The sequence below is a fragment of the Vanrija pseudolonga genome, chromosome 3 (genome assembly GCF_020906515.1).
Source record: "Vanrija pseudolonga chromosome 3, complete sequence".
NCBI lineage: Eukaryota > Fungi > Basidiomycota > Tremellomycetes > Trichosporonales > Trichosporonaceae > Vanrija > Vanrija pseudolonga.
The window spans coordinates 3,075,557-3,100,042 of NC_085851.1; the positions used below are offsets into that span (position 1 = coordinate 3,075,557).

Consider the following 24,486-nt stretch of genomic DNA (forward strand, 5'->3'; position numbering starts at 1 on the left):
TGAGATATCTACTTGTCGTTGACGCTGACCGCGGCAATGCCGGCCGCGGCCTGGTCGACGGCCTGCTCAGCGGCGGCACGTTCCGCCGCCCGCTTCTCCTCCTTGCGCTTGCCCGTCGTCTCGCGCCACTTGCGGTTGACAACCTCGGGCGTGTCACCGACGGGACGGGTAGCGACGGGGCGGTAGGACTTGATCATGACCGAGTCGCCACCGCCAGTGGGGTAGAGCGTTGCGTTGTGCTCGGCGATGCGCTCGTCGCCGTAGATGTCGTGCACGCGGCGGAGCGCACCACCCACCTGCCAAGCGCGGAGGTACGCCTGCTGCCTCGCCCTCTCGAGCTGGCGCTCCAGCTGGTCGAGGTTGGACTCGGCGAGCGGCCTGACCTTGGCCTTGTCCTCGGCGCTCAGGCTCTTGTACGGCCCGTCGTATGGCCCAAAGCGCCAGTCGAGGGCCTCATCCTTGAACGCGCACTCGTGGAGCGTGAGAGGGAGAGGGTCGCCCATGACGTATCCGGGCTTGGCGGGAAACTTTTCGACGTTGACGAGGTCGGTCACAATCGACGGCGGCTCAAGCCCAGAGCCGACGAGGAACAGCATCGCGATGATGTGGCGCACCTGGTGCCACAGGAAGGCCGAGCCGATCAGGTTGAAGATGATCTGGTCCGGATACTCGCCCTCGGTGAAGTACGCCTTGTGCACGATACGCTTGTGGTTCTCGATCTGCTTGCTGCCGTCAAGCTTGCAAAGGTTGCGGAAGTCGTGCTCGCCGAGCAGGCGCTGAGCTCCCTGCTCCATGAGGTCGAGGTCCAGAGGCTTCTCGCCGGGGATCGCATGCCGGTGGAAAGCGTACTTGTAGTGGCGGTACTGGCACGAGAATCGCGAGTCGAACTCGGGCGCGACGGGAGACCAGGCGAGGACACGGATCTCTGGCGGGAGGACACCGTTGATCAGCTTGGCGTAGGCAATCTCCATGGGCGCCTTCGGTTCGCTCTTGGCCACCACCTTCTTCTTGGGCTTGGGCTTGTCATCCTCGCTGTTGTAGGGCTCGGGCTCGGCATCGCTAGTCTCTTCAGGGTAACGTTGCTTGACGCGTGGCCGCTTGGCCTCCTTGGCCTCGCGCCAGCTGTCGCCGAGATCCGCGCCGCCGTCGCCCGGTTTCCTGTTGGTCCGCACCCAGAGGTTGAGCACCTGGCCCTCGCCGCTGACCCCGCGGTCGGTACGGCCGCACCGGCCAAACTCGCACCCCTCCCAGCCACCGCCTTCGGCGATCAGGCGCGTCTTCTCGAGCGCCTTGAGGAGCTCGCCCTCGACGGTCGGCGCCTCGATGGTCGGCTGGATCGCGAGGCCAGAGTATGGCCAGCCCTGGTATGCGACGAGGATGGCAATGTGGCGCGTCGGGTGGGCCTCAAAGTGGAACGGAGCCTGGTCCTCGTGCTTTCCGCGCTTCTTCTTGGGCGCCGGCTTGGGCGGAGGTGGAGGGGGGGTCGATGGCCCAGCCTTGTCGAGCTTTTCCAGCCTCGCGATGAGGTCCTCGCGCGTCAGGTCGGCGTATCGCGACATGTTGGCTGTAACGGGTCGGCCTATCTGTGTTAGGCGGGCGAGGGTGCTGCGCATAAGCGTGCGTCCGGCCGGTACGTTGACAGAGGATTGGGTGTGATGAGGGTGGGTCGGTCGAGTTTCCGAAATTAATTTCAGTCGCGACTCAAAAGATGGGTCGCATGACGGAGTTGTCGGTGGGTGGGTTAGCGGAATCAAATTGAAACACTAATGGCGGCAAACCGACGTAGCTTAATTAGAGTTTGGGTCGATTGGTGCCATTTTTTTGTTTATGGCACGTGGCATTTTCTAATAATCCGCATAATCCGCGACCCGGGATCTTCGCTGTCTCATTTGCGTTTCCGGTGGAGAGAGAGAGAGAGGCATTGCGGGGTTGGCCAGGTGCGCGCGTCGAAAAGTTCCTGAGATTGAGGGCTCAAAGTGACGTCTGAAGGTGCATCTGGGGCTCTGGGGGGCGGCCAGATGCCCTACCTGGGCTCACTGTCTGGCCACACCCGCCGCCGCCGTCACTTGACAAGTGACAGCGGCGGTGCTTGCCCGCGCCGCCGCACTGTCTTGCCGAGAGACTTGGTTCAACCTTGACACAGCCCGTCCATTGAAACAGCCCGACCCCAGTTTACCTTGCCTCCACCACGATTAACTTGACGGTTAACGACATCCCGCGGCACTCTTTCAAGGTCTCTCTCCCCGTGCCGAGCGTTCCTCTCAAAGTCGTTCCCTAGTCCGCCTCCGCCTCCTCGACGTGTCATACGACTGGCAGACTGCGGCGCGTGGCCGACTACCGTCCGTATCCAAACACACAAACTCCTTTTGCAGATCGCCGAGACAGGGCTAGGATATCGAAACGCGGAGACCGGTTGGGTCCACTCCCGCACCGGCAAGCAACCAGCAACCAAGCAAGCAACCAAGCAGCTCCACGTCGAGCAATTCCATTCATTCTTCATTTTTCCCGTCATCGCACACACACACACACACACGCGAGCACAAAACGGCCACTGCTACGACTACCTGCCTCTGTTTGTTTGCACCTCGCATCTAACCAGTCGCTCGCCAACGCGCAAGTAGCCGGACAGCCGCAGCATCTCGACTTTGGCTCTACCCAAACTCTTCACCCTTGTCGTCATAACCAGCCGCCTAGGTGGTCGGTAGACTCTCGCGATGCCACCCAAGACCAACGGTGCTGGTCAGGCCAAGCATCATGACCAAGGCCACAAGGTCCATCACCACAAGGAGAAGACACCTTGGCTCTGGCTCCTGCCTGTAGTCACCCTCCTCCCATGGATCTTGACGCAGCTGCACTACCAGCTGCCGGCTCCTCAGCCTCCAGTGTGAGTTACCACCAGCCCGGCGGTCATTGTGGGGTGTGGTGGTCAGCGGCAAATGTGTCTCGCTGTCAAGTCCTCGTGACTAGGGTGCTCGGCCGACCTAGGCAATCGCTGACGCAACTAGGGATGACGCGGGCCGCGCCCAGCCCTCCGAAGAGATTGTACTCCAACATATTGCCGGTCTCGAAAACTGCGGTTACCGCACCGTCGGCACGCACGAAGCCGTTGCTGGCGAGCAGTATGTCATTGGCGAGGCCCGCAAGATCGCCGAGCGCTGCGCCGCAAATGGCGTCCTCGACTGCGAGCTCGACGTTCAGAAGGGCAACGGTTACCACATGTGAGTGGACTGGCTCGGAAATTTCCGACTGCGCAGACACTGGTGCAGACGCTGACGCGTCAGGTTCTCGATTATGGACCACGATGTGCTCAAGGTTTACGCTGGTATCACAAACGTGGTGCTAAAGATCTCGGCCAAGAACCCCCCGTCTGGCAAGTCGGACGGCCCAGACGCTGTCCTTCTTGGCGCCCACATCGACTCGACCCTGCCATCGCCTGGCGCATCAGAGTGAGTGTCTGCAAGGGAGGGATCGGACAGCCTGCAAGGGGTGGGACGATCCAGACTGTGTGGACTGGTGGACGAGGCTCCATCTGAAAACATCCGGATCGCTCTCCTAGTGCCTGGCAGATCTGTGGTCCCTCTGCGACGCGTGTCGTGATTATCCGCTAATCGCCCTCAGCGATGGCATGGGCGTTGGCGTCATGCTCGATATTGCACGTGTGCTGGTTGACCGTAACCAACCCTTTGACAACTCGATCATCTTTAGTGGGTTCTGGAGCGAGTTGTGCTGATGGCTTCAGTGTGGAACGGCGGTGAGGAGACTCTGCAGGACGGCTCGCACCTGTACTCGACTCAGCACTACACTGGCAAGGAGTGGGTGGACATACTGTGAACCGGTGCTGACTGGAAAGTGTTCGCGCAATGATCAACCTCGAGTCGGCTGGTTCCATGGGCGGAGCGCTTCTGTTCCAGGCTACCAGCCGCGAAATGCTCGAGGCGTTCGCCCATGCCCCTCTGTGAGCTACTGTCCACTTGAGGAGTGCCCAAGCTGACGCCCCAGTCCCCGTGGTACGGTTATCGCTGCCGATGTCTTCTCGTCGGGTATCATCATGTCCGAGTGAGTACCCTGTTATCGGGCGTCTGCAGATCTCCTCCTGACGTCATTCAGCACCGACTTTGGACAGTTTGAGCAGTACCTCAACGTCTCGGGCTTGGACGTGAGTGACCCAGGCGTATCAATGCTAACAATGTAGATGGCTGTCACCGGCCACTCGTACTTCTACCACACCCGCAAGTGAGTAGCACTACAAGCCAATCTCGCTGGGCATGACTGACCAGTGACAGGGACACCCTCGCCAACATTGAGCAGGGATCGGCGCAGCACTTCACCACCAACATAATGGCCATTGTCGACTACCTGCTCGGCCCCGGCTCGCCATTGCACCACAACGAGCCCTTCCACCCACCTGAGGTTGTCTACATGTCGCTCTATGACCGCGTCTTCGTTCAGTGGAGCATGGCTACCGCCGACGTCGCTTATGTCGCACTCGCCGCTATCGGCGGCACCGTGTGCATCGCCAACCTGCGTCGCGACAGGCTCAAGGCATTCGGTGTCGGTCTGATCGGCGGCCCACTCAGCATGGTTTTCGGAGTCCTAACCGCTGTCGGCCTCGCCTTCATCATGATCTTCATCGACGCCAAGCTGAGGTGGTTCTCGCACGAGGGCCTCTGTGTCGTCCTTTACCTCCCTGCGGCCATCTTTGGTCAGCTGGGTTTCCAGTACCTCCTCGGCGGGCTCCTCTCTACCACCGAGAGGGCCTACATGGAGACAGCGTCGTACTTTGCGCAAGTCGCGACCCTGCTGGCCTATATGCTCCTTCTGCAGGCGGCACGTGTTCGCTCGGCGTACGCGTTCGGTGTTGTCGCCGGCATCCTCCTCATTGGAGCTGTCGGCAGCCAGATCAGCCAACTGCTTGGCCGCAAGAGCACCCGCCTCCCCTTCTTCATCGCCTATGTTGTGCCCATGTCCCTCCTTGTGGTCCTCGGCCTTGAGGCTTACAGCACGGTGAGTATTGGAGCTGCCAAAGGTCGATACTGACTACCTCAGACATTGGACATCTTCGTGCCTCTGGCAGGACGCATGGGTCGCGATGCCCCTTCGGAGATCATCATCTCCATCATCTCGTCGGCAGTCGGTCTTGCCCTCTTCCCGCTCAACGCCCCTCTGTTCGCCCGTCTCTCTCGCCGCGGCCAGAAGGGCGTTCTGCTCCGTCTTTTCCTGGGTGTGGTCATGGTTACGATTCTGTACGCCGGACCTTGGTGGTCGCCGTACGACAGCAGGCACCCGAAGCGCGTTGGCATCCAGTACCTGTACAACCACACCTCGGGTGACCACGTCGCCCATGTCGCCTTCATGGACGCCTCGAACCCTACCCACATCATCAACGACTTCCATGAGCACTACGGTCACGGTGCCGAGCTTGAGCACACTGTGCTCACCGACTACGACTCGGACTGGGACACGCTGTACCCAGTCAGCACTTTCCTTGACACGTACCGCTGGAAACTGCCCCATGTCGAGTTTGACTGGCCCAAGCTGGGTTGTGAGTCTTCGCGTACTCAGCACGACAACGGCACTGCGACCATCCACCTCAAGATGAACCACGTGAGTTCCTTGACCAAGTGACAATGCTGACCGAACCAGACTGACCTTGTCTGGCCCGCGTTTGCCTTTGAGGCCGACCTTGCCGACTGGTCGTTTGACTTTGACCCTCCTCACGGTCTCAAGCGCCACCACATCAAGGCTGCAACCTCGGTCGACGTCCACTTCACCGAGCTTGAGCTGGTGGTCAACCTCAAGCCCGAGGAGAAGCTCAACGTCCACTGGTCGGCTATTGGTGAGTTTTTGAGACCCTGTGTGCTCCTCTAACTCTTGCAGACCTGAACCAGATGGTGCCCGGTACCGCATACGCCCGCGGCCCTGACATGCCCGCGTCCAAGTGGCTGATTGACATGGACAAGTGGGCGACGGAAAAGTACAATGACAGCCTCGAGCTGCTCATGAGTGGAGTTGTTGTTGGCAACATTGAGGTCTGATCTTACAATTAGCATCGTTCATTATGTGTGTGCAAACGAGAGGGAACGAGTAGTGAAAACGACATCTAGAAATGCGAGAACAGTCATTGTCTTGTAATAATGTTTGGGTGGAGGGTGTGGTGTGTGGCGGGCAGTGGCAGGGCACTCATAGAGCGGATCACTTTGGGCTGATCTGGGTGTGCCGATCTGTGTGTGCACGGACATTCAGTGTGAGCATATAGCGGCTCGAAAACACATCTAATATCCACGGCCATAGGACTCAGAAAATACCGCATCCCGTCCGATCTGCGAAGTCAAGCTGAGTACCGCCTAGTTAGTACCATGGTGGGGGACCACATGGGAATCCTGGGTGTCGTGGTTTTTGCTGCGGGCAGCAGCAACTTTTTGGGTGTGGCGGTTTAGGGTCTGAAAATCAATGTCTGGCGTCAGCTGTAATGTCGCTCAACTGCTCCACGATTGTCTGTACCTTCTATTCAAGCATGCATCATGGGCGATCTCTAAAGAGGACTAAGGGCCTTCAGGACGTGCGCCTCGCTGCCTACGGCGCGTTACGTCCGGGGGACATGGTGCGAGCAGTTCTTGCACGCGAAGCACTTGGTGAGGTGGATAGTCGTGACGACGTAGCACGACGACTTGCCCTTGGCCGTGCAGTTGGTGCAAAGGTGCCGCGGGATCACGATGTCCGGAGCGATACGCTGGACGACCTCGAATGCGACGCGCCGCGGGATGTCCTTGGTCCGGCTGCACGCCGAGCCGTCGGGCATGAGCTGCGGCTGGACAGGCGGGACGGGGTTACCGCGCTCGTTGACCGCGTTAGGGTGGACGATCCACAGCGCGCAGGCGGTCGCGACGAGTTGGGCGCAGGAGATGGCGTTGAGGCCCTTGACCTTGGGTGCGAGCGCGTTCTTGAACGTCTTGAGCGTCTTGAGGCGCATGCCGTCTGGGCGACACAGGCCGTCATTGCCGGGGTTGTTCGCCATCTCTTCGGTCATCTCCAAGAGCTTGTCCAGCAGCTGGGTGCGGATGTTAACCACGGGCCGTTGAGACGAGCTACGTTGCCACTTACGAGCTCGGAGGCAATGATCTCCTTCCCCTGCGCGTCGAGGGCCAGAGGGCGGATCCAGTACCAATACTCTTCGAAGGGCTGGGTAGGCGTCTCGGCGAGGTACTTCCAGTGCACGTTGGGCACGTCGGCCACCTCGCGGTGGGGGTTGGTGCGCGAGTCAGGCTCGCACGGGTAGCCGCCGAGGAGGGACTTGATGCCGCGGAGGCTCGAGAATTGGTTGTAGCTCGGCAGGACGCCTTCCACCACTACGGGGAGCGGGGGGAGCGGGTCGGTTTGGAGCATGTTGAGGTTGAACGACGCGGGTGGAGCGGTCCAACGATGCTGGTAGTAGGAGGATCCCTGTCCGGTGGAGGACGCAGTGTCGTAGGGGTGGCTGTATGAGCGCGGCTGCGCTGTTGATCGTGAAGCCGGCATCTCGCGAGTGACAGTGGGTGGTCGAACAACAGGAGCACGACCGCTCCTTATGTATATGGTGATGGGTGGCCCAACAATGTTGAGTGATCGCGGGAGCAGTGGGTCGAGGCGTGCTGGCAGCGCCTGCGGGTGGATAACCATCAGTGTGTGTTGGTGCGTGGTGGTGATTGACACGAGGCTGGCTGGCCTCGCCGCCTCGTGTCTTGCAAGACGCGTCGCGCGTGCGCTTCACGTCTTGCGTGCACTGACACGCGACACGCGACCCCCAGCGGGCCGGCCTCCTGTCCGACACTGCCGCCACACGGATACGCCCTCTTTTGGGAGCACGAGTCTGGCGTGGTGCGGTGTGCCATTCCTCCTCCTTCCTCGACATACACGCCTCACCCACGCTCCACACGTAACACGCACGCACCAGCGGCAATCCTTCCTAACGTCACAGAGGGATCAGCGCCTTGCCTTGCAGGTGGGCATCGATCGCCTTGCGCAGGTGTCCCAGCAAACTGCCACAACGGGCTACAGCCACACACACCACACACACCACACACGACAAAAAGCTCTCCTCCGCCCCCGGACCCCGGCGGCCAATCTCCTTCCTCCTGAGACAGGTCCGGATCCAGCGGGCGGGATCGAACCCCGCACCTGCAGTCGTGGGGGGTGCAACTCCCAGCGATGAACCGCTGCTCCACGTACTGCCGCTGTTGTGGGTCTCGCTCCCTTCTTTCTGACCTGGCTGCTGCGGCTTGCACCACTGTGAGGGTGCCACATCCGCCACATGTGCCACACCCGCCTACTCTGCCTCGGAATAGCCCGCTGGCGACGTCTACGAACCGTTGCGACAACCTGCAGCCAGTGCTGCACTGCCGCACACGTCACGCTGCGGCATGAGGCGCGTCGGAACCGGCGGCACCCCTCTACTCCGTCCTCGGCTCGTCCCAGCACATGACATAGAACAGATCTCGGCACGGTGTGGAGCAGGAATGCCCGCCAAGCTTGCGTCATGTGCGCAGAGTGGGGTTGCGGCGAGCGTGCCGCATACCCCGGCCAAGATCTGGTCAAGTCTACATCTACTCTGTATCAAAGCGTATATTGCGGGCAGTGTACAACAGCTAGCGCTGCGCGCGCCGGTCTTACCGGCACGTAGCAGGCAGCAACATGCGATGCGATGAACGGGCCGGCGCGTGGGTGGCGTGCCACGCGCACTGGCCCCGGGTGCGATGGAAGGGTTCTAAGCGGCGAGGAGAGGCGGTACCATGAGCTGCGTATGTCTAGTCTAGCACGCGCAGCCGCCAAGGTAGCTGCCGCTGTCGTCGTTGAGGTTGACTGCCTGCGGCGAACGGACGGGCTGCGGGCCACGGGTCCACAGCGATGGTGTCGCGAGAATCTGGCGGCATAAGCTTCTGCTGTCTTGCAGTCTGCCCAGTGTTGCCAACACTCACTCTGCGAACGAGCTCCTGGAAGGCCTCGGTCACGCCAAAGTTTGTCTTGGCAGAGCACTCGACAAAGAGCGTGCCCATGCGGTCGGCAAACGCCTGGCCCTCTTCCGTCGACACCTGGCGCGAGAACTCTTTGTCCACCTTGTTGCCCACGATCACCTTGACCACGTCCTCGGCACAGTACGTCTCGATCTCGCGGAACCACTTGATCAACTCGTCAAACGTCGGGCGCGACGCCACATCGTAGACTGCGGTGTAAGCGTGGGCCGCGATAGGAGTTGCCAGGCGACGCGGCGGCTACTCGGCGCCCGCAGGCGGGCGGTGGGACGGGAGGACATGCCGTCTTGTTAACTACATGTCCGAGCGGGGAGCCCGAGGTGAACAATACCAACGGCACACAATGAAATGCCGCGCGATCGGATCCACTCTTCCCAAGCACACCTTGCCCGGCGCCGACGGACTGTCCGGACGGGCGCCGTAACCCCGTTTGCGGCCGCCTCGCCGCCCCCGCTACCCTCCCGACTCTCGGACCTACCCAAGATGACGCCCTGTGCGCCGCGATAATAGCTCGACGTGAGGGTGCGGAAACGCTCCTGCCCTGCCGTGTCCTGCGAGTGTCAGCCCGACGCCACGCACAGGGTGGAGGGCTTATCAGGACCCCCAGAGGTGGCCCAAGCATGTTAACAATAACAACACCAACTCACCCAGATGGACAGCTTGTACCTCCGGCCATCGAGCTCAATGCTCTTGACCTTGAAGTCTACACCAATCGTCGCGGCAGTCTCTTCCTCTGACAGGAAGTCGTCGTCGGTGAATCGCAACAGGAGGGAAGACTTGCCTGGGCACGCGCGAGTCAGTACGCGTCGCCACCGGCTCGAGGTAACCAGACCACTCACCGACGCTCGAGTTGCCGATGAGCAAGAGCTTGAGGTTGGTAGGCAGCGGCTGTGCCTGTGCGTCTGATGTCGATGATGCCATGTCGACGAGACCTGTTTGTGCGCGTGCGCGTGTGTCTAGGTTGCACGTGTCACCGTGCACGAGATGTGGGCAAGCCGGGCAAGCAGAGTGTGCGAGATCGCCTGTGTAGGGATGTCCGCCGGCCTCGACGTGTGGGGCGAGGCGTTTGGAAATGGACAAGACAAGCTAGTTGTGGAGCCGGTGGGACCGACGGCTGTCGACTGCGGAGAGCTCGGCTTCGGTGATGTGGATGTAGCTGCAGCTGCTGCACGAGTTTCAGCTGCGAGGGAATAGCTGGTCGGGGGACTGGGCGCGTACGAGGCGGAGCGTGGGGTTGAGCGCGGGATGACGCGCTGTGTATGCGGGGTGGAACAGAGTGGGTGGGTGGGTAGTGGATGGTGACGAGTGCAGCTCGACACGACACACGCCACCCAGTACGCGTTTGTCGTTGCTGGAATGCTTCCGTGCTCTTGGGTGTGGGTGGGTGGTGTGGTCGATCGTACCAGCCAGCCAGGCACTGCAGTAACGAAACGGCTGCCTGGGTTCCTTCTTCCCTAGCTAGCGCCTCGGTGCGTCACTTTTCAACTATGGCGGGTGGCGAACAGGCAGTCACTTTGCAACTAGGATCCAAAGCATTTGCCGGGGGTATCAGTCTCGATGACGCCTCTGGGCGCTTGCAGAAGGTTGCTGTGGTGGGGCTTCTGTGCGCGCCTCAAGATGCACACTGGTTGTCGATCTCGGGGGATCTATGGACAAGCCAAGGTTGTAAACAATGATGGATAGGCGGGCCGAATGATTAGGCGCGCTAATCGGCCACGTTGTTATCGCTTCGGTCGGATAGGCGGGCCGGCATGCGACTCCAGAAGGCGTCGGTTCCGAGAATCAGGGGTTTCGGCCTCCGTGACCGACAGGAGAGACGGTACTTCCCAAATAAACGAAGTGGGACTGGCCGCCTTTCACCTTGATCCCTTTGCATCGGCGTGTCGGCGTGTCGGCGAGCATGTCGTACGGGTCTCGGGCTCGCCCTGAGTAGTTGGGGTGGGGGCAGGTCTCAAACGAACCTAGCGAGGTCAGGCAGAGACGGCAGGACGCGGCCCATGCGGCTCGCGCACCGTGTGTCGAGTGACGCCGCCTCACGGTCAGAGCACGTCAGGGTGGCGCCAAGTCGCCGGCGGCCTCGATGCTGCAAATGCCAACAAGAGGTCGAAAACCAAAAAACACCAGTGGTGTACTCGGCCAAGCAGCCAGGCACCCTGCAACAGATGTGAGATACACTTGGCTGGTACCAATTCAGAGACTGTTCCCTCGGCGACCGGAGGTGCAGCGCCGAAGGCCATATCTTCGTCGGCGTGCAAGCGCAGCAGCAACACAGTGGCGAGTGCTACGTCGAGTGGACTTGTTTGGAGCCGGTATAGCGGCATGCAGGAGTGCATAGGCAGCAGGTGCCAAGCTCACGCCGGTCCTGGCCCCATCGTCCCAGGTCAAGCCGCCCTGCGAGCGAGGCCTGCAAGCGATCCGCGCCTCGGCAGCCGAGGTATTCACCCCCCACTCGCAATCTCGCTCCTCTCGGAATATCCGTTCCGGTTTCACGCGCTGGGCCCAACACACACTTGCCGCCGCCCCGCCCGCCCGCCTGCCGCGGCCTTCCCACTCGCTCGCTCGTCTCGAATGGGTGTGCGCGCACGGCCACACACACCAAAAGGCGCCGCTGCTGCCGCTGCCGCCGCCGCGCCGATACAACGCGTAACCGATTCCTCGATTGCGGCTGGCTCGCTCGCTGGCGTTTGGCTTGGCCGTCGGTCGGCAAGAACCTGCACCACGCTGACCAACCGTCCATGCCGCCGCCGCCCATGCCACGCCAGTTAATCCGGAGCTGTAACCTGCACGAGCACGTTGCTTGAGCTCGAGGTTGACTAGAGTATACCTAATCGGCACGACGGCAGCCTCGGTCCCGAATCTCCACGGCACGGGCAAAGGCAATAATACATATTACTGCCCTCCCCTCCCCTTGTTGGCTTCAGCCGCACTGTATCCCGTACCTACCTCACTCACCTGTACCCCCCCACCCACCCCAACATAAGAACTCTCGCTACCCCACCTCGCACAACCTTCCCCTCCCTCCCTACTTCATCTGCTCCACTACTCCAATGTCCTCCTCCTTCCTGGAGAAAGAGAAGGATACTCACGCCAACATGGCTACCCCAGCCGGCGACGCCATTACTCTGACCGACACGCCCTCCAAGCACGGGTCGGTCGACCTCGCGGGCGACCGCGATGAGGTCAAGTCTGAAGGAGCCGTTGAGGCTACCGCCGACGGCGAGGCCGCCGCCCCTGTCCAGGACCAGAGCGGTGTCCTGCACGGCATGCGTCTCTTCCTCGTTTTCCTTGCCATGATGCTCTCCGTGTTTGTGAGTCGGACGCGTTGTGTGCTGGTCGCTAGGTTTTGGCTGACGGCGGTTACCCTAGATGTTTGCCCTTGGTATGTCTCCGCGTTTTCTCCCCGCAATACAACCTCGGGGACATGTTTTCCTGACACGTTCTCCGCAGACCAGTCGATCGTCGCGACAGCCATCCCCATCATCGTGTCCGACTTCAATGCGTGAGTCGGGCTGCATGCGTGGGAAATGCAGACGCTAATGGTGGCAGCTTCGCCCAGGTCTCTTGGATCATCACCGCCTACTTCGTGAGTACTGGTTCTGTCGGAATCGTACCGAGGGGGATGGGCCTTTGTGCTCGTTGTGTGCCCACTGTTCTGCTGCACACGGCCCCTCGGCTCCGAGTGAACACGGATAGTTCGGGGACCGAGGTCGTACGGCGCCCGTCGGGCTCCTTGCTCCTTGCGACGGGGACTCGGTGGCGTCACAATGTGTGCTGCCACACAACGCGCCCCGAGCGCTCGTCATTTCACCTCGCGTTGCTACACATCGCAGACATGGATTCACGAGCTAACCTTTGCAGCTTACGCAGTGTGGTTTCATCCTCCTTGTCGGACAGCTACTCACCGTCATCAAGCCCAAATATGTTCTTCTTGGCGCGATCTTCTTCTTCGAGCTCGGATCCCTCCTCTGTGCCTTGGCGAACGGAATGATCATGCTCATCGTGGCCCGTGCTATCCAGGGCATTGGTGCCTCGGGCATGTTCGTCTCGATTATTGCCATCATTGCTGTCGTCACGGCCGTTGAGAAGCGCGCTATGGTGAGCTCAACATGCCCTCTGGGGAGGGTGACGATCATTTGACTAACTGCCCTCGTAGTTCATGTCGGGCTTCGGCTTCATCTTTGTGATCAGCTCCGTTATCGGTCCTCTGCTCGGCGGTGTGTTTACTGAGCACCTCTCGTGGCGCTGGTGAGTGGTGATAGTGGTGGTTGACAGGCCGAGGTGGAGGTTGTGGCACTTTGGTCGATGTGGCACCACCTTCCTTCCTCACCTTCCCTCCCACCTTAAACGTCCATGACATTGTTAACCAACCCTCCACAGGTGCTTCTGGATCAACCTGCCCGTCGGTGGTGTCGCTGCGGCCGCCGTTGTCTTCCTCCTTCCCGCCCGTTCGCCCGAGCAGCGCGAGAACGCCCCCAAGACCTGGGGCGAGACCCTTCGCCGTATGGACTGGATCGGCTCGGCTCTCGTCATTCTCTTCATCACTTGCCTGCTCTTGGCCCTCCAGTGGGGCGGCAACAACGTGAGTATTCGCTCTCGAGAGGTCCGAGAAAGGCTGGCGGGCCGATCGAGGAAACCGTCGAGGAAGGCCACCCTGAACCTATTTTGCTGACACCTTCACCAGTACAAGTGGTCCAACTGGCGCATCCCCGTCCTTTTCACGATCGGCGGCCTGCTCGTCATTGCGTTCTTCCTCTGGGAGTGGTACCTCGACCACGACGCGCTGATCCCCATGTCGATTCTCACCAACCGCACCATCCTCGCCTGCTCGGGCTCCATCTTCATGTTCATGATGGCCATGCTCGGCGGCACGTACCAGCTCCCGCTCTACTACCAGGCAGGACGTGGACACTCGGCCCAGAAGTCGGGTATTGACATCATCCCGTTCATGATCATGTGGGTTGAAGGAAAGTGGCAGGGAAGGTGCTGACCTTCCAGCGTCTGTGTCGGCATCTTCGTCTCCGGCGGTTTCGTCACAAAGTTCGGGCATTACTACCCTTTCCTCTTAATCGGGCCACCTAGCGAGTTCACCTCCTTTGTCTGGACGCTGTGAGAGGAAGGCTCGACCCCAAGCCGGTGGCGGCCGGGTCGAGCCGACACTCGCAGTGGCTGGGCACTTCAAACGAGCACCACTGACACCTACCCCAGTCGCTGCTGTCGGCTTCGGTCTCCTCTTCACCATTCGCGAGAACACCTCGAACGCTAAGGTCATCGGTTACCAGATTCTCTCCGGCTTTGGCATTGGCCTCACCTTCCAGAATATTATTCTAGCCGCGCAAGCCGAGTACACGAAGCGCCCTGCCCTCATCCCTCAGGCTACGGGCGTCGTGTCCTTTTTCCAGTTGACAGGAGCAGCCATTGGCAAGTCGTTCATGCGCAGGTCGTGCAGAATGCTGACATCTCAGGCATTGGAATCGTCAACACCGTTCAGTCGATCTACCTCAACAGGTACCTCAAGGAGTTCGCCCCCGACGCGCCGTTTGACCTGGTCCGTCAATCTACGTCTGCCATCTACGAGATCGACCCCTCGCTTCGCCCCGGTGTCATTCACGCCTACATTCTTGCCATCTCGAAGAGCTACATGCCGATCTTCATCGCGTGAGTAAATGTGGCGGTTACCCTGACTCGACTTTTGCTGATGTGCCACACAGCATTGGTCTTGCTCTTATCATCGGCGCGTTTATCCGCGCCCACAACATGAACAAGATTGGCGCCTCCGTGCACGCTGTTGCTTAAACGCTGGACCTCGGCGTACCCGAAAGGCTCGGTTGCCTCGTAGAGATATGATAGAGTGTCGCGAGAAAACTACAGCACTGGACTCTATACTTTGCCACTCGTTCTTAGATGTGTCCTTAATGTATACAGTATTCTGTGATGTGTGTGGGGTGTGCGGTGGGGTGCAGAGTTGGTTGCTGGTGGATTAGTAACAACGGCGCTGAGTGGTGATGGCAAACGATAAGATATCGACGGCTCCGAGGCCAGTCCGTAATTTAAGCATCTCGAACCCTATGCATATCGCCGGCCGGCAGACGTATGCTATCATATCTCGGACTGCAACCGCCGCGCTATCTATCCTTGGCGACGACGATGCGCGCGCGCAGCGGACAGGAAAAACCTGCTTATGCAAAACGATTTACATGTTGGTGTGGATGGATGGACTTGGGCATACGTTGACCGTCGGGGACCGGCCCTGGATTTTTTGGCTTGGCCGGCCGGCCGGGTGTATTTCGCCGCACCTGCCTGCCTGCGGATTTTGAGGGCGGGCGTTGCGGGCTGCGTGGAGCACATGCATGTGTTGTGGTCACCGCGTTGTCGTCGGCGCGACGGGGCACGCTGTGAGCGGGGTACCAGGAGAGGTCGTAGGATTTCGATGGCCGGACGTCACGACTGACGCGCCACGATCGCCGCGACACCACCTACCTGGCTGCCACCTTGGCTTCAGGCACCCACTGCACAAGACAATGGATATCCCTTGAGGAGACGACTGTGCCAAGCACCGTAAATGGCAGGGCATATGTACACCATGGTCCCGCGGTGCTGGAAGTTTGTGACTGACAGACGCGGCACAGCTGTCGCCCACTGTGGACGAGCCAGAGAGAAAGCTCAAAGGAGCCAAAGTCGAGGTCACGGGCGCGAGCGACGCGCACACCCGCCGCCCTTCTGCGCCCCCAGAGCTCTTGTCCACCGTGGCTCGCTTCAAGCATAGCCGACTGTAGCACCAGTAGCAGCGCGATGGTGTAGACGGTGGCCACGAGCTCTATAGAGCACACTGCCAGCGCCGTCATGAGCGGCCTCCGGAGCGCCCGCTTAGTGATGGTTGCTCGTTGTCCGCCGGAGGCAGGCTCGGCTAAGCTGTCGTCCCATCTTTCGCAAGCGCTGCTGTCGGCACTCTGCCCACGCACATGCACGGGGCCGAGGGCTCCGCGGACGATGGCGCCCACGGCGTCTGACACGACGCCGTGCACACCATGGCCAGTGTCCACGCCCTCCTGCTTTTCCGGACCTGATGCCTCATCCACTCTACTGCCACCACTCATCGATGACGTCAATGCTCGCCCCAGCCCGGCGGGGTTACAAAGGTTGGAAAAGGGAGGTAGGTTGGAAAAGCACGCCGTCGTCTCGCTTCTTTATACAGCGTGCGCGGATATCCATGCATGATAGTAGTGCAGCGGGTGACTGGACTTGACGTGTACTGCGCGCTACTGCCGACGCAGTCCGCGGCCCGGGAGTCGGTGGGTCGGTCCCGAGTCCACCGAGTGGACCGAGTCCATCGAGGAGACAACCATCTCCACAATGACCTCAGCGTATAAATATCGACGCAGCGGGTAGCTTTGACGACATAACAACAGCTCCACCAACTCTCCCACTCCACCACCACAGCACCCACTATGATCGACCACGTCTACATCTCCGTCGCCAACCTGACCCGCTCCGCGGCGTTCTACAAGCAGTTCCTCGCCTCGCTCGGCTGGCGCGAGTTCGGCCTGCACAAGAGCACCGCCGCCGGCGTGCCCGACCTGCACGGCTTCCTCGAGGCCGCCTACGGCAACGGGCAGATCGGCTGCTCCATCTGGCTGCGCCAGCGGCAGGCGGGCGAGACGGGCCTGTACATCGGCCTGGTTGCCGACTCGCCCGAGGAGGTCAACGCTGCCGCCGACGCTGCGGTCGCGGCCGGCGCGACCCTCGAGTCGCCCACCGGTAACCGCGACCACTTTGGCCCCGGCTACTACGCCGCCAACGTCGTCGACTTTGACGGCAACCGTATCGAGATTGTCAACAAGAGCTTCAACCCCAAGCGCCGCGGATAGGCGGGGCGAGGAAGGGTGACCGGAGTGAGTGCGCCGTTGGGTCATCAGGCCGAGCTCGAACTGACCCACAACCCCAGACCCACCTCCACCCACACGCCCACACACGATTAATGCATGCAACATATGATGTAGTGATGATGATGCTGATAGTAATATGCTGATGCTGCCTACACAAACTTATTGTTGACCTGCCTGACACGTATTCTACGGCTCACGACGAAGAGCGAGAAGGCCAGCACGAGGACGGCTCCGCCGAACATGGACGCAGCGAGGTATCCACTCTTCGAGTCGATGAGCGCTGCCGAGATGGGTGCGCCGCTGGGTGGATTAGCTCGTCATACAGAGCCTTCGGCCCCCCCGCCGCCCACTCACATGAGCCAGAAGAACGACGTCACGAAGAAGCACATGCCGAGGTACAGCCCCGCCTGGTTGGTGTGCGGGGCGAAGCTCGCCGCGCCGGGGTTGAGGCTCGCGCCGTAGCCGCCCGACGCGATGCCGTAGAAGGCGTCGTAGACGAGGATGCTGGTCGTCGAGCGCGCGAGCGTCCACAGGAACTGCGAGATGGCCGACAGGCCCGAGAACGTCGTGAGCACGTTGATGGGGCCGAGGCGCTGGGCGATGATGAGCGGCACGATGCGGCCGATGATGGACACGCCGTTCGAGATGGCCGGCGCGTAGTTTGCCTTGTCGAGCGGCACGCCGCGGCTCGTGGCGTACGTGACGCTAAAGTTGAGCGGGGCGTAGATTGCCATCGAGGCCGAGCACGCCGCCATGACATAGATGCTGTACGCGGGGTTGCGGAACACGGCCGGGCTGAGCACTGCAATCTTCTTGCGGGGCGGCACGGTCGTGGACAGCGTGAAGAAGATGACGATCATGAAGCCCGCGACGATGAACCCGACTGCGTCGTGTCAGCGTCGGTCGTCACCAGCCACGCGACTTACGAATCCGCATGGTCCACGGGAAGCCGACGCGCGGGAGCAGCGCGTTCAGTATACTGGGGAACACGATGCCGGCGACGGCGCTGCCGCTCGCCTGCATCCCGTACGCGAAGGTCCGGTAGCGGCTCTTGGCGAAGTGGTGGCTGAGCGTGCCGACTGAGGGGGAGAAGAACGAGCCCATGGCGATCCCCACGCCGATGCCGTGGCTCAGCAGGAGCTGGTAGTACTGCGTCGAGATCGACGCCATCATCAGACACAAGACGTACAGCACGCCGCCGAAGAGGATCAGGTGCTTCAGGTAGCCTGCGTCGAAGAGCGGGCCCGAGATGCACCCCAGCAGAGGGCAGAGACAGAACTGGATCGCACCGATCCACGAGATGGTCGACGTCGAGTATCGCGACAGCAGGTGGTGCGCGTAGTACTGCTGGAAGACTGCAAACGACTGGGTCATGCCGTCTGGGCGGGGTGCGTCAGTGGTGCCTCACTCCCTCACTGCCTCGAAGCCACAACTCACAGCAAAGCATGTTGGCCATGACCGTCCCGAGGAGGTCGAGCCACCCCTTGAGGCCCGGGGGCACCTCTTCGTCGTCCTTGGGCTCGTCGTCGTTGACGACAGTGGCCGCTGAGCCATCGCCGTCGTCGTCCTCTGGCTGCGTGTTGACTTTTTCGCCCTCTGCCTCCCCAGCCTTTGCCTCGACGCCGCCGCGGCGCGAGGACGCGCGCGACGCCGAGCGCTCGAGATCCCCTCGTCGCCTGTCGAGCCCGTAAGCAGCGAGCTCGACGACCGCCTGCGCCTCGACGCCCGCACTCGTCGCACTGTCGACAATGGGGCCCTGCGCGCCGGACAGGATGCGCACAAGTGCCGGGTGTTGGTGGTGGCCGGAATCTCCGCCCGACCCGCCGCCGCTCGCGGTGTGGAACGTCTCTGCCCCCGACTCGGCGGTCTGGAACGAGCTCTTGTCGTCGTCCGTGGGCGACATGGTGGCTATCAGGAAGAAGCAGCAGCCATGCTCGCGCCCCCGTGGGATATAGTGCAACGCACACGCGGCGGCGACACGGCTCAGCTCGAGTAGGAGTGGGTCGCGCGCTGCCTTGCTTGACTCGCGACTGCGAGACAGTTGGGCGGGGTAACGGCTGCTGCTGCTGCAAACCCTTCTTTCTTTCGGTCCGGCCGCCTCGTGGGTCCGCCCCTCCGGCCCCGCGCGCCCGTGCCGCTCGGCCCGTGGGCCGAGTCAGCTGCTGCTTGGCGGGCGTTTCGGGCGACGCCGACGCTGCTGCGCTGCTACATCCCGCTTTCCAGGTGGGTGGGTGGGCGGGTCGTGACACCGCCCAGTAGTGAGTGTCGTCGCATGCGTGTGCTCTGCGCTGCGTGCGGTGGAGCGCGTGGAGTCGAGCCAGTCGAGTAGTCGCGTGAAACAAACACCCGAGGTGCACGAGGCATCGGAGCGCGTGTGAGTTAGGCTTAACCTCGCTTCTCGGCGACTTTGGGAGCAACGGGGCGCACACTAAAACTGGCCGGTGGTCGGTTCGGCTGATATGACTGACTGACTCGATTGCGTATGTGTGGCATGTGGGCTGGCGTGGCATCGCGACCGGACTTAAGACTGCGACGGACTTATCGTCTCTGCTCGATTATTGTGCACACCGGGTAGGAGCAGTTCAGTAGCCCACGTGCACCGGGTTGAAGGAGGCAGCGCTGCAGATGCTAACCCAGGCTCGGCCCATGACGTCCCGTTTCATTGATCTATTGAACCACAGTGACTCCCAGCCCTCGTCGCCTGCCATCTTGTGCAGCCTGTCGTGGGAGGAGTTTGACAAGCGAGCCTCCACATTCACACCGCTGGAGTTTAACGGGTCACCAGTGCAGAGAGGTGGGTATAGTGGGCGCGTGGCGCGCAAAAACGAAGGACACGAAGGACAAAAACATAGCGGAGTAGTCCCCAGACGGACGACGTGCACGCCCACCCACAAGCGATCGGTGCAGCTCTGACTCGACTAAGCAAGTTGAAAGACCCTGCAGCCTGTGGACCCCATGTAACTCGCTCAGTGTGCGGGCTTGGCAATGATCGGCGGGCTGTCGTCAGTGCGGCGCTGTGTGGTGCTTCATACATCATACACGTGTACTGGTGACAAACAACACACGGCAACGGTGCATCGACGATGTCGCGGTCGGCGCTTGCGAAGTGGGTCTGCAACAGCCGTGCCGTGTTAGCCGTTGCAGCCCCTCGCCTGCTCAGCGACACAACACATCGCTCCAGACGAGGGTGCAGAGACCGCTGCCGCACGCTGTCCAGGTATCGCCCAACGCCAACTTCGCTTTCTCGCCATCTAGCCATGGTGGAGCTGACAACGCCAAGCCCAAGTGCCACTCGTGGGAGGCTGACTATCACTATGAGGAGGGCAGGAGTCGGACGCCGACGCCATAGGCGAGCCAGCGCTCCACCCAGCATCGCACCACTTGTGCGCAGTCGTGGCGATCACGGAACAACAGCATCACTGTTGGGTCCCTCTGGTCGACATGGCGGGAGTTCGAGTCCGTTCGCTGAATCCAGACCTCTCCCAGGAGGAAGGGGACTGGCGGCTGGGGTTCGGGAGCGGCGGGGATACTCTTTTGTGTGTGAGTGTGGGGTTACTGCGGGCCGGCGCGTCGCGCGGCCACCTCGCCAACTCGCACCGGGTCCATTGCCTTTTGCCGGTGCCCCAGCCTCGGCTGAGCGCTCATGGTCGAACGGACACCCCACCAGTACCGCACCAAGGTGTGCAGTCGTGGTGATCACGGAACAGCAGTCGCTCTGTTGGATCCCTCTGGTCACCACGGCGGGGGTTCGAGCCCGCTCGCAGAATTCGAACCTGTCTCAGGAGGAAGGAGATTGGCGACCGGGATTCTGGAGTGGGGGTAGGTACTCTTTTGTGCGTGTGTGGACTCAGCCTGTGTGTCGGCGCGGCGTGGGGCCACCCCTGCTTCCCGACCGCTCGCACGAGTATTCCTGTCTTCGGAGCCCCGTCGCACCACAGGGCTCTTGGCCGAGCGCACGCTCCACCAGCACCGCACCTAGGTGTGCAGTCGTGGTGATCACGGAACAACAGCCGCACTGTTGGATCCCTCTGGTTAACATGGCGGCGGTTCGATCCCACTCGCAGAATTCGAACCTGTCTCAGGAGGAAGGAGATTGGCAACGGGAATCTGGAGTGGTTCGATCTGTTTTTGCTGAGCTGCGCGACGTTGGCTGTCACCCTGTTGTCCTGGTTTGGTGATTATGTAGCTTGCAACGTCCTTTTACTTTTGCGTCCTGTAGCTCCCCGTAGTGACACCAGTGGCCTGCACAACCCACCGCGGTGTCGGCAGCGTCCCCTCAGCCGCCGAGAGCCACGCCGATGGCACCGAGGGTCCAGTAGCCGTCTTGCGGCTACGCTAGTCTGTAGGCCTTGCCGCTACCAGGACCTCCAACTACCATGACTCTGTTGACAGTCACGAAGTTTGATATGTCAGCTCGTGCTAGACACCCGGCCAAGGTGGTCACTGTCGGAGCCGGCCTCGGGCTTTGTTGACGCCGAGATACGACACCAGTCAACAGGCGTCATCAGCGACCTTGACATGTCAGGCTTGAGCTTGGTAATGCTTAGTAAGACATTCAGTTCGATGACCACATGACAGGCGTCAGCGAGGGGAGAGCATGGGGTGATGATGAGGTGGTCAACTAGATCAGAGGCAAGTCGTGCCCTTTAAGAGGTCAGTCGCGATGTCAAGCACCTCCTTAGGCATGCGAGAAGGTGCCCTACGACTTCTGGCGCCTACCAGATATTACCAAAACGTGGCTTCCACGTGAAGTCCCTGAGTGATCGACTTTTCCACGGTCGCCTCGAAGTCACTGGCGCGCTGGCGGGGGAAGGTCTCCCTGGGTGGAGGAAGAAGTTGGAAGCTGGTAGAATCGGCAGGGTTTCTGACGACGATGCTAGGCTGGTGGCCTGGGTGGGTAGCCGTCAGTGGGTGGTGGACACGACGCGATCATGCTCTTGACATTTAAACAAAGCACTGCTCATCAGCTCTTCTGCTTTTGGCTTCAGCAAAACACAAAACTTAGACCACCAGTTCCATCTGGATACACCATCCCCCCCATCCAACTGGTGAGTGAAACAGCGACGACGACGACGGGGCGCAGCAGCAGCGATCAATCAACGAGACGAGGGAAACCGAGTTTTTCCCCCGGCTCGAGAGAAACACATTGCTGGCGCCTCGTCATCCCCCTTCGACATCTTACTTAAACTGACACCTTCCTCCAGTATTTTATTCTATAACTTCTAAACATCATGACCGGTGCTACCGAGACCTTCGGCTTCCAGGCCGAGATCAGCCAGCTTCTGGACCTCATCATCAACACGTTCTACTCGGTAAGTTGTTAACTGGCACTGGTGCTCAAGATAGCACACTGCCTTTGGGAGCGAGCGAGAATGTACGCTGACACGTCCCCCAGAACAAGGAGATCTTCCTTCGTGAGCTCATCTCCAACTCGTCGGACGCTCTCGACAAGATCCGCTATGCGGCTCTCACCGACCCTTCTCAGCTCGACACTGAGAAGGAGCTCTTCATCCGCATCACCCCCAACAAGGAGGAGGGCACCCTCACCATCCGCGACACTGGTATCGGTATGACCAAGGCCGACCTTGTCAACAACCTCGGTACCATTGCCAAGTCGGGCACCAAGGCGTTCATGGAGGCTCTCTCGTCGGGTGCCGACATTTCCATGATCGGTCAGTTCGGTGTCGGTTTCTACTCGTCCTACCTCGTCGCCGAGAAGGTCCAGGTCACCACCAAGCACAACGACGACGAGCAGTACATCTGGGAGTCGGCTGCCGGTGGCACCTTCACCATCACCGAGGACACTGACGGCCCCCGTCTCGGCCGCGGTACCTCGATGAAGCTCTTCATCAAGGAGGACCTCAAGGAGTACCTCGAGGAGAAGCGCATCCGTGAGATCGTCAAGAAGCACTCCGAGTTCATCTCGTACCCCATCCAGCTCGTTGTCACCAAGGAGGTTGAGAAGGAGGTCCCCGAGGAGGAGGAGGCCAAGGAGGGTGACGCCAAGATCGAGGAGGTCGAGGACGAGGACGCCGCCGGCAAGAAGAAGAAGACCAAGACCGTCAAGGAGGAGGTCACCGAGAACGAGGAGCTCAACAAGCAGAAGCCCATCTGGACTCGCAACCCCTCGGACGTTACCCCCGAGGAGTACTCTTCGTTCTACAAGGCTATCTCCAACGACTGGGAGGACCAGCTTGCCACCAAGCACTTCTCGGTTGAGGGCCAGCTCGAGTTCAAGTCGATCCTCTTCATCCCCAAGCGTGCTCCCTTCGACCTCTTCGAGACCAAGAAGAAGCGCCACAACATCAAGCTCTACGTTCGTCGTGTCTTCATCTCGGACGACAACGAGGACCTGATGCCCGAGTACCTCAACTTCGTCGTTGGTGTCGTCGACTCGGAGGACCTTCCCCTCAACATCTCGCGTGAGACCCTCCAGCAGAACAAGATCCTCAAGGTCATCAAGAAGAACCTCGTCAAGAAGACCCTTGAGGCCATCTCGGAGATTGCTGAGGACAAGGAGAACTTCGACAAGTTCTACCAGGCCTTCTCCAAGAACATCAAGCTCGGTATCCACGAGGACGCTGCCAACCGCAACAAGCTCGCCGAGTTCCTCCGTTTCCACTCGACCAAGTCGGTTGACGAGCAGACCTCGCTCAAGGACTACATTACCCGCATGCCCGAGATCCAGAAGTCGATCTACTTCCTCACCGGCGAGTCTCTCGAGGCTATCCGCGACTCTCCCTTCCTTGAGGTCCTCAAGAAGAAGGGCTTCGAGGTTCTTCTCCTTGTCGACCCCATTGACGAGTACGCCGTCACTCAGCTCAAGGAGTTCGAGGGCAAGAAGCTCGTCTCGGTCTCCAAGGAGGGCCTCGAGCTCGAGGAGACCCCCGAGGAGAAGGAGACCCGCGAGAAGGAGGCCAAGGAGTACGAGGGCCTCTGCGCCGCCATCAAGGAGACCCTTGGTGACAAGGTCGAGAAGGTTGTCGTCTCCAACCGTATCTCCGACTCTCCCTGCGTTCTCGTCACTGGCCAGTTCGGTTGGTCGTCCAACATGGAGCGTATCATGAAGGCTCAGGCCCTCCGTGACTCGTCCATGTCGTCGTACATGGCCTCGAAGAAGACCCTCGAGCTCAACCCCGACCACCCCATCATCAAGGAGCTCAGGACCAAGGTCGCCGAGGACAAGTCGGACAAGACTGTCCGCGACCTTACCGTCCTCCTCTACGAGACTGCCCTCCTCACCTCGGGCTTCTCCCTCACCAACCCCCAGGACTTCGCCCAGCGCATCAACCGCATGATCTCGCTCGGTCTCTCGATCGACGACTCGGCCGAGGCCCACGCCCCCGCCACCGAGGACGCCCCTGCCCTCGAGGAGGCCGGCGGCTCGATGGAGGAGGTCGACTAAGCGTTTCCCCCGCTTTTCAAAAGTCGACAGACCTAGTCTGAAGAACTTAATGGCGCGTACCAGTGCGGTAGTGCCAGATCATTTGCATGATATGATGTTTGAGAGTGAATGCATTGTTTCATAGTCGTGATGTTTAAAATTGCAGTTCGAGTTTTGTTCTTGACCTTGCTAACGCAGTCGCTCGATTTTTGCT

The 24,486-nt window shown here is 60.5% G+C and overlaps 8 protein-coding genes across 9 annotated transcripts; 4 read left to right on the top strand and 4 right to left on the bottom strand.

The window, feature by feature from the left end:
* Positions 1 to 8: 8 nt before the first annotated feature.
* On the bottom strand, positions 9 to 1,559 carry DEG1 (tRNA pseudouridine(38/39) synthase; the record flags this gene model as incomplete). Its single annotated transcript, XM_062771296.1, has 1 exon — positions 9 to 1,559. One exon carries the CDS (start codon positions 1,557 to 1,559, stop codon positions 9 to 11), a length of 1,551 nt encoding a protein of 516 aa, XP_062627280.1.
* A 584-nt stretch (positions 1,560 to 2,143) lies between these two features.
* erm1 (Putative endoplasmic reticulum metallopeptidase 1) lies at positions 2,144 to 6,135 on the top strand. The gene is made up of 13 exons (XM_062771297.1): positions 2,144 to 2,884; positions 3,006 to 3,218; positions 3,282 to 3,446; positions 3,619 to 3,704; positions 3,740 to 3,812; positions 3,851 to 3,955; positions 4,000 to 4,056; positions 4,108 to 4,156; positions 4,193 to 4,233; positions 4,284 to 5,004; positions 5,047 to 5,604; positions 5,644 to 5,836; positions 5,878 to 6,135. Exons 1-13 carry the CDS (start codon positions 2,715 to 2,717, stop codon positions 6,033 to 6,035), a joined length of 2,589 nt encoding a protein of 862 aa, XP_062627281.1. The 5' UTR covers positions 2,144 to 2,714; the 3' UTR covers positions 6,036 to 6,135.
* Positions 6,136 to 6,583: 448 nt separating this feature from the next.
* LOC62_03G004780 (uncharacterized protein) lies at positions 6,584 to 7,515 on the bottom strand (the record flags this gene model as incomplete). Its single annotated transcript, XM_062771298.1, has 2 exons — positions 6,584 to 7,048; positions 7,102 to 7,515. The coding sequence occupies 2 exons, from the start codon at positions 7,513 to 7,515 to the stop codon at positions 6,584 to 6,586; spliced, it is 879 nt and encodes a 292-aa protein (XP_062627282.1).
* A 1,064-nt stretch (positions 7,516 to 8,579) lies between these two features.
* On the bottom strand, positions 8,580 to 10,282 carry rab18b_1 (Ras-related protein Rab-18-B). Of its 2 annotated transcripts, XM_062771299.1 has the most exons (6): positions 10,224 to 10,282; positions 9,845 to 10,170; positions 9,653 to 9,786; positions 9,484 to 9,556; positions 8,952 to 9,196; positions 8,580 to 8,896 (listed from the first exon to the last, which is right to left on the bottom strand). In XM_062771299.1, exons 2-6 carry the CDS (start codon positions 9,924 to 9,926, stop codon positions 8,786 to 8,788), a joined length of 645 nt encoding a protein of 214 aa, XP_062627283.1. In that variant the 5' UTR covers positions 9,927 to 10,170; positions 10,224 to 10,282; the 3' UTR covers positions 8,580 to 8,785. The 2 variants fall into 2 exon arrangements, with proteins under 2 accessions (XP_062627283.1, XP_062627284.1); XM_062771300.1 differs by having other exon boundaries at positions 9,845 to 10,282.
* A 1,815-nt stretch (positions 10,283 to 12,097) lies between these two features.
* TP (Aspyridones efflux protein) lies at positions 12,098 to 14,798 on the top strand (the record flags this gene model as incomplete). The annotated part of the gene is made up of 12 exons (XM_062771301.1): positions 12,098 to 12,313; positions 12,458 to 12,504; positions 12,552 to 12,588; positions 12,864 to 13,100; positions 13,159 to 13,250; positions 13,383 to 13,584; positions 13,687 to 13,958; positions 14,001 to 14,111; positions 14,136 to 14,167; positions 14,211 to 14,445; positions 14,511 to 14,660; positions 14,714 to 14,798. The coding sequence occupies 12 exons, from the start codon at positions 12,098 to 12,100 to the stop codon at positions 14,796 to 14,798; spliced, it is 1,716 nt and encodes a 571-aa protein (XP_062627285.1).
* A 1,652-nt stretch (positions 14,799 to 16,450) lies between these two features.
* On the top strand, positions 16,451 to 16,997 carry LOC62_03G004783 (uncharacterized protein; the record flags this gene model as incomplete). Its single annotated transcript, XM_062771302.1, has 3 exons — positions 16,451 to 16,834; positions 16,885 to 16,894; positions 16,948 to 16,997. The coding sequence occupies 3 exons, from the start codon at positions 16,451 to 16,453 to the stop codon at positions 16,995 to 16,997; spliced, it is 444 nt and encodes a 147-aa protein (XP_062627286.1).
* On the bottom strand, positions 16,983 to 18,813 carry apdF_2 (Aspyridones efflux protein apdF). Its single transcript, XM_062771303.1, has 4 exons — positions 18,326 to 18,813; positions 17,815 to 18,267; positions 17,243 to 17,771; positions 16,983 to 17,188 (listed from the first exon to the last, which is right to left on the bottom strand). Exons 1-4 carry the CDS (start codon positions 18,789 to 18,791, stop codon positions 17,038 to 17,040), a joined length of 1,599 nt encoding a protein of 532 aa, XP_062627287.1. The 5' UTR covers positions 18,792 to 18,813; the 3' UTR covers positions 16,983 to 17,037.
* A 3,031-nt stretch (positions 18,814 to 21,844) lies between these two features.
* swo1 (Heat shock protein 90) lies at positions 21,845 to 24,432 on the top strand. The gene is made up of 3 exons (XM_062771304.1): positions 21,845 to 21,936; positions 22,093 to 22,200; positions 22,284 to 24,432. The coding sequence occupies exons 2-3, from the start codon at positions 22,120 to 22,122 to the stop codon at positions 24,291 to 24,293; spliced, it is 2,091 nt and encodes a 696-aa protein (XP_062627288.1). The 5' UTR covers positions 21,845 to 21,936; positions 22,093 to 22,119; the 3' UTR covers positions 24,294 to 24,432.
* Positions 24,433 to 24,486: the final 54 nt, after the last annotated feature.

Coding starts and splice junctions, on each gene's coding strand:
- erm1 (XM_062771297.1), top strand. CDS start 2,715: ATGCCACCCAAGACCAACGGTGCTGGTCAGGCCAAGCATCATGACCAA. Junction 3,219..3,281: donor AAGGGCAACGGTTACCACAT/GTGAGTGGACTG, acceptor CTGACGCGTCAG/GTTCTCGATTATGGACCACG. Junction 3,705..3,739: donor TGACAACTCGATCATCTTTA/GTGGGTTCTGGA, acceptor TGATGGCTTCAG/TGTGGAACGGCGGTGAGGAG.
- rab18b_1 (XM_062771299.1), bottom strand. CDS start 9,926: ATGGCATCATCGACATCAGACGCACAGGCACAGCCGCTGCCTACCAAC. Junction 9,197..9,483: donor CGCACAGGGCGTCATCTTGG/GTAGGTCCGAGA, acceptor CTTACACCGCAG/TCTACGATGTGGCGTCGCGC. Junction 8,897..8,951: donor TCCAGGAGCTCGTTCGCAGA/GTGAGTGTTGGC, acceptor TTATGCCGCCAG/ATTCTCGCGACACCATCGCT.
- apdF_2 (XM_062771303.1), bottom strand. CDS start 18,791: ATGTCGCCCACGGACGACGACAAGAGCTCGTTCCAGACCGCCGAGTCG. Junction 18,268..18,325: donor CATGGCCAACATGCTTTGCT/GTGAGTTGTGGC, acceptor CACCCCGCCCAG/ACGGCATGACCCAGTCGTTT. Junction 17,189..17,242: donor ACGTCGTTCTTCTGGCTCAT/GTGAGTGGGCGG, acceptor TAATCCACCCAG/CGGCGCACCCATCTCGGCAG.
- swo1 (XM_062771304.1), top strand. CDS start 22,120: ATGACCGGTGCTACCGAGACCTTCGGCTTCCAGGCCGAGATCAGCCAG. Junction 22,201..22,283: donor TCATCAACACGTTCTACTCG/GTAAGTTGTTAA, acceptor CACGTCCCCCAG/AACAAGGAGATCTTCCTTCG.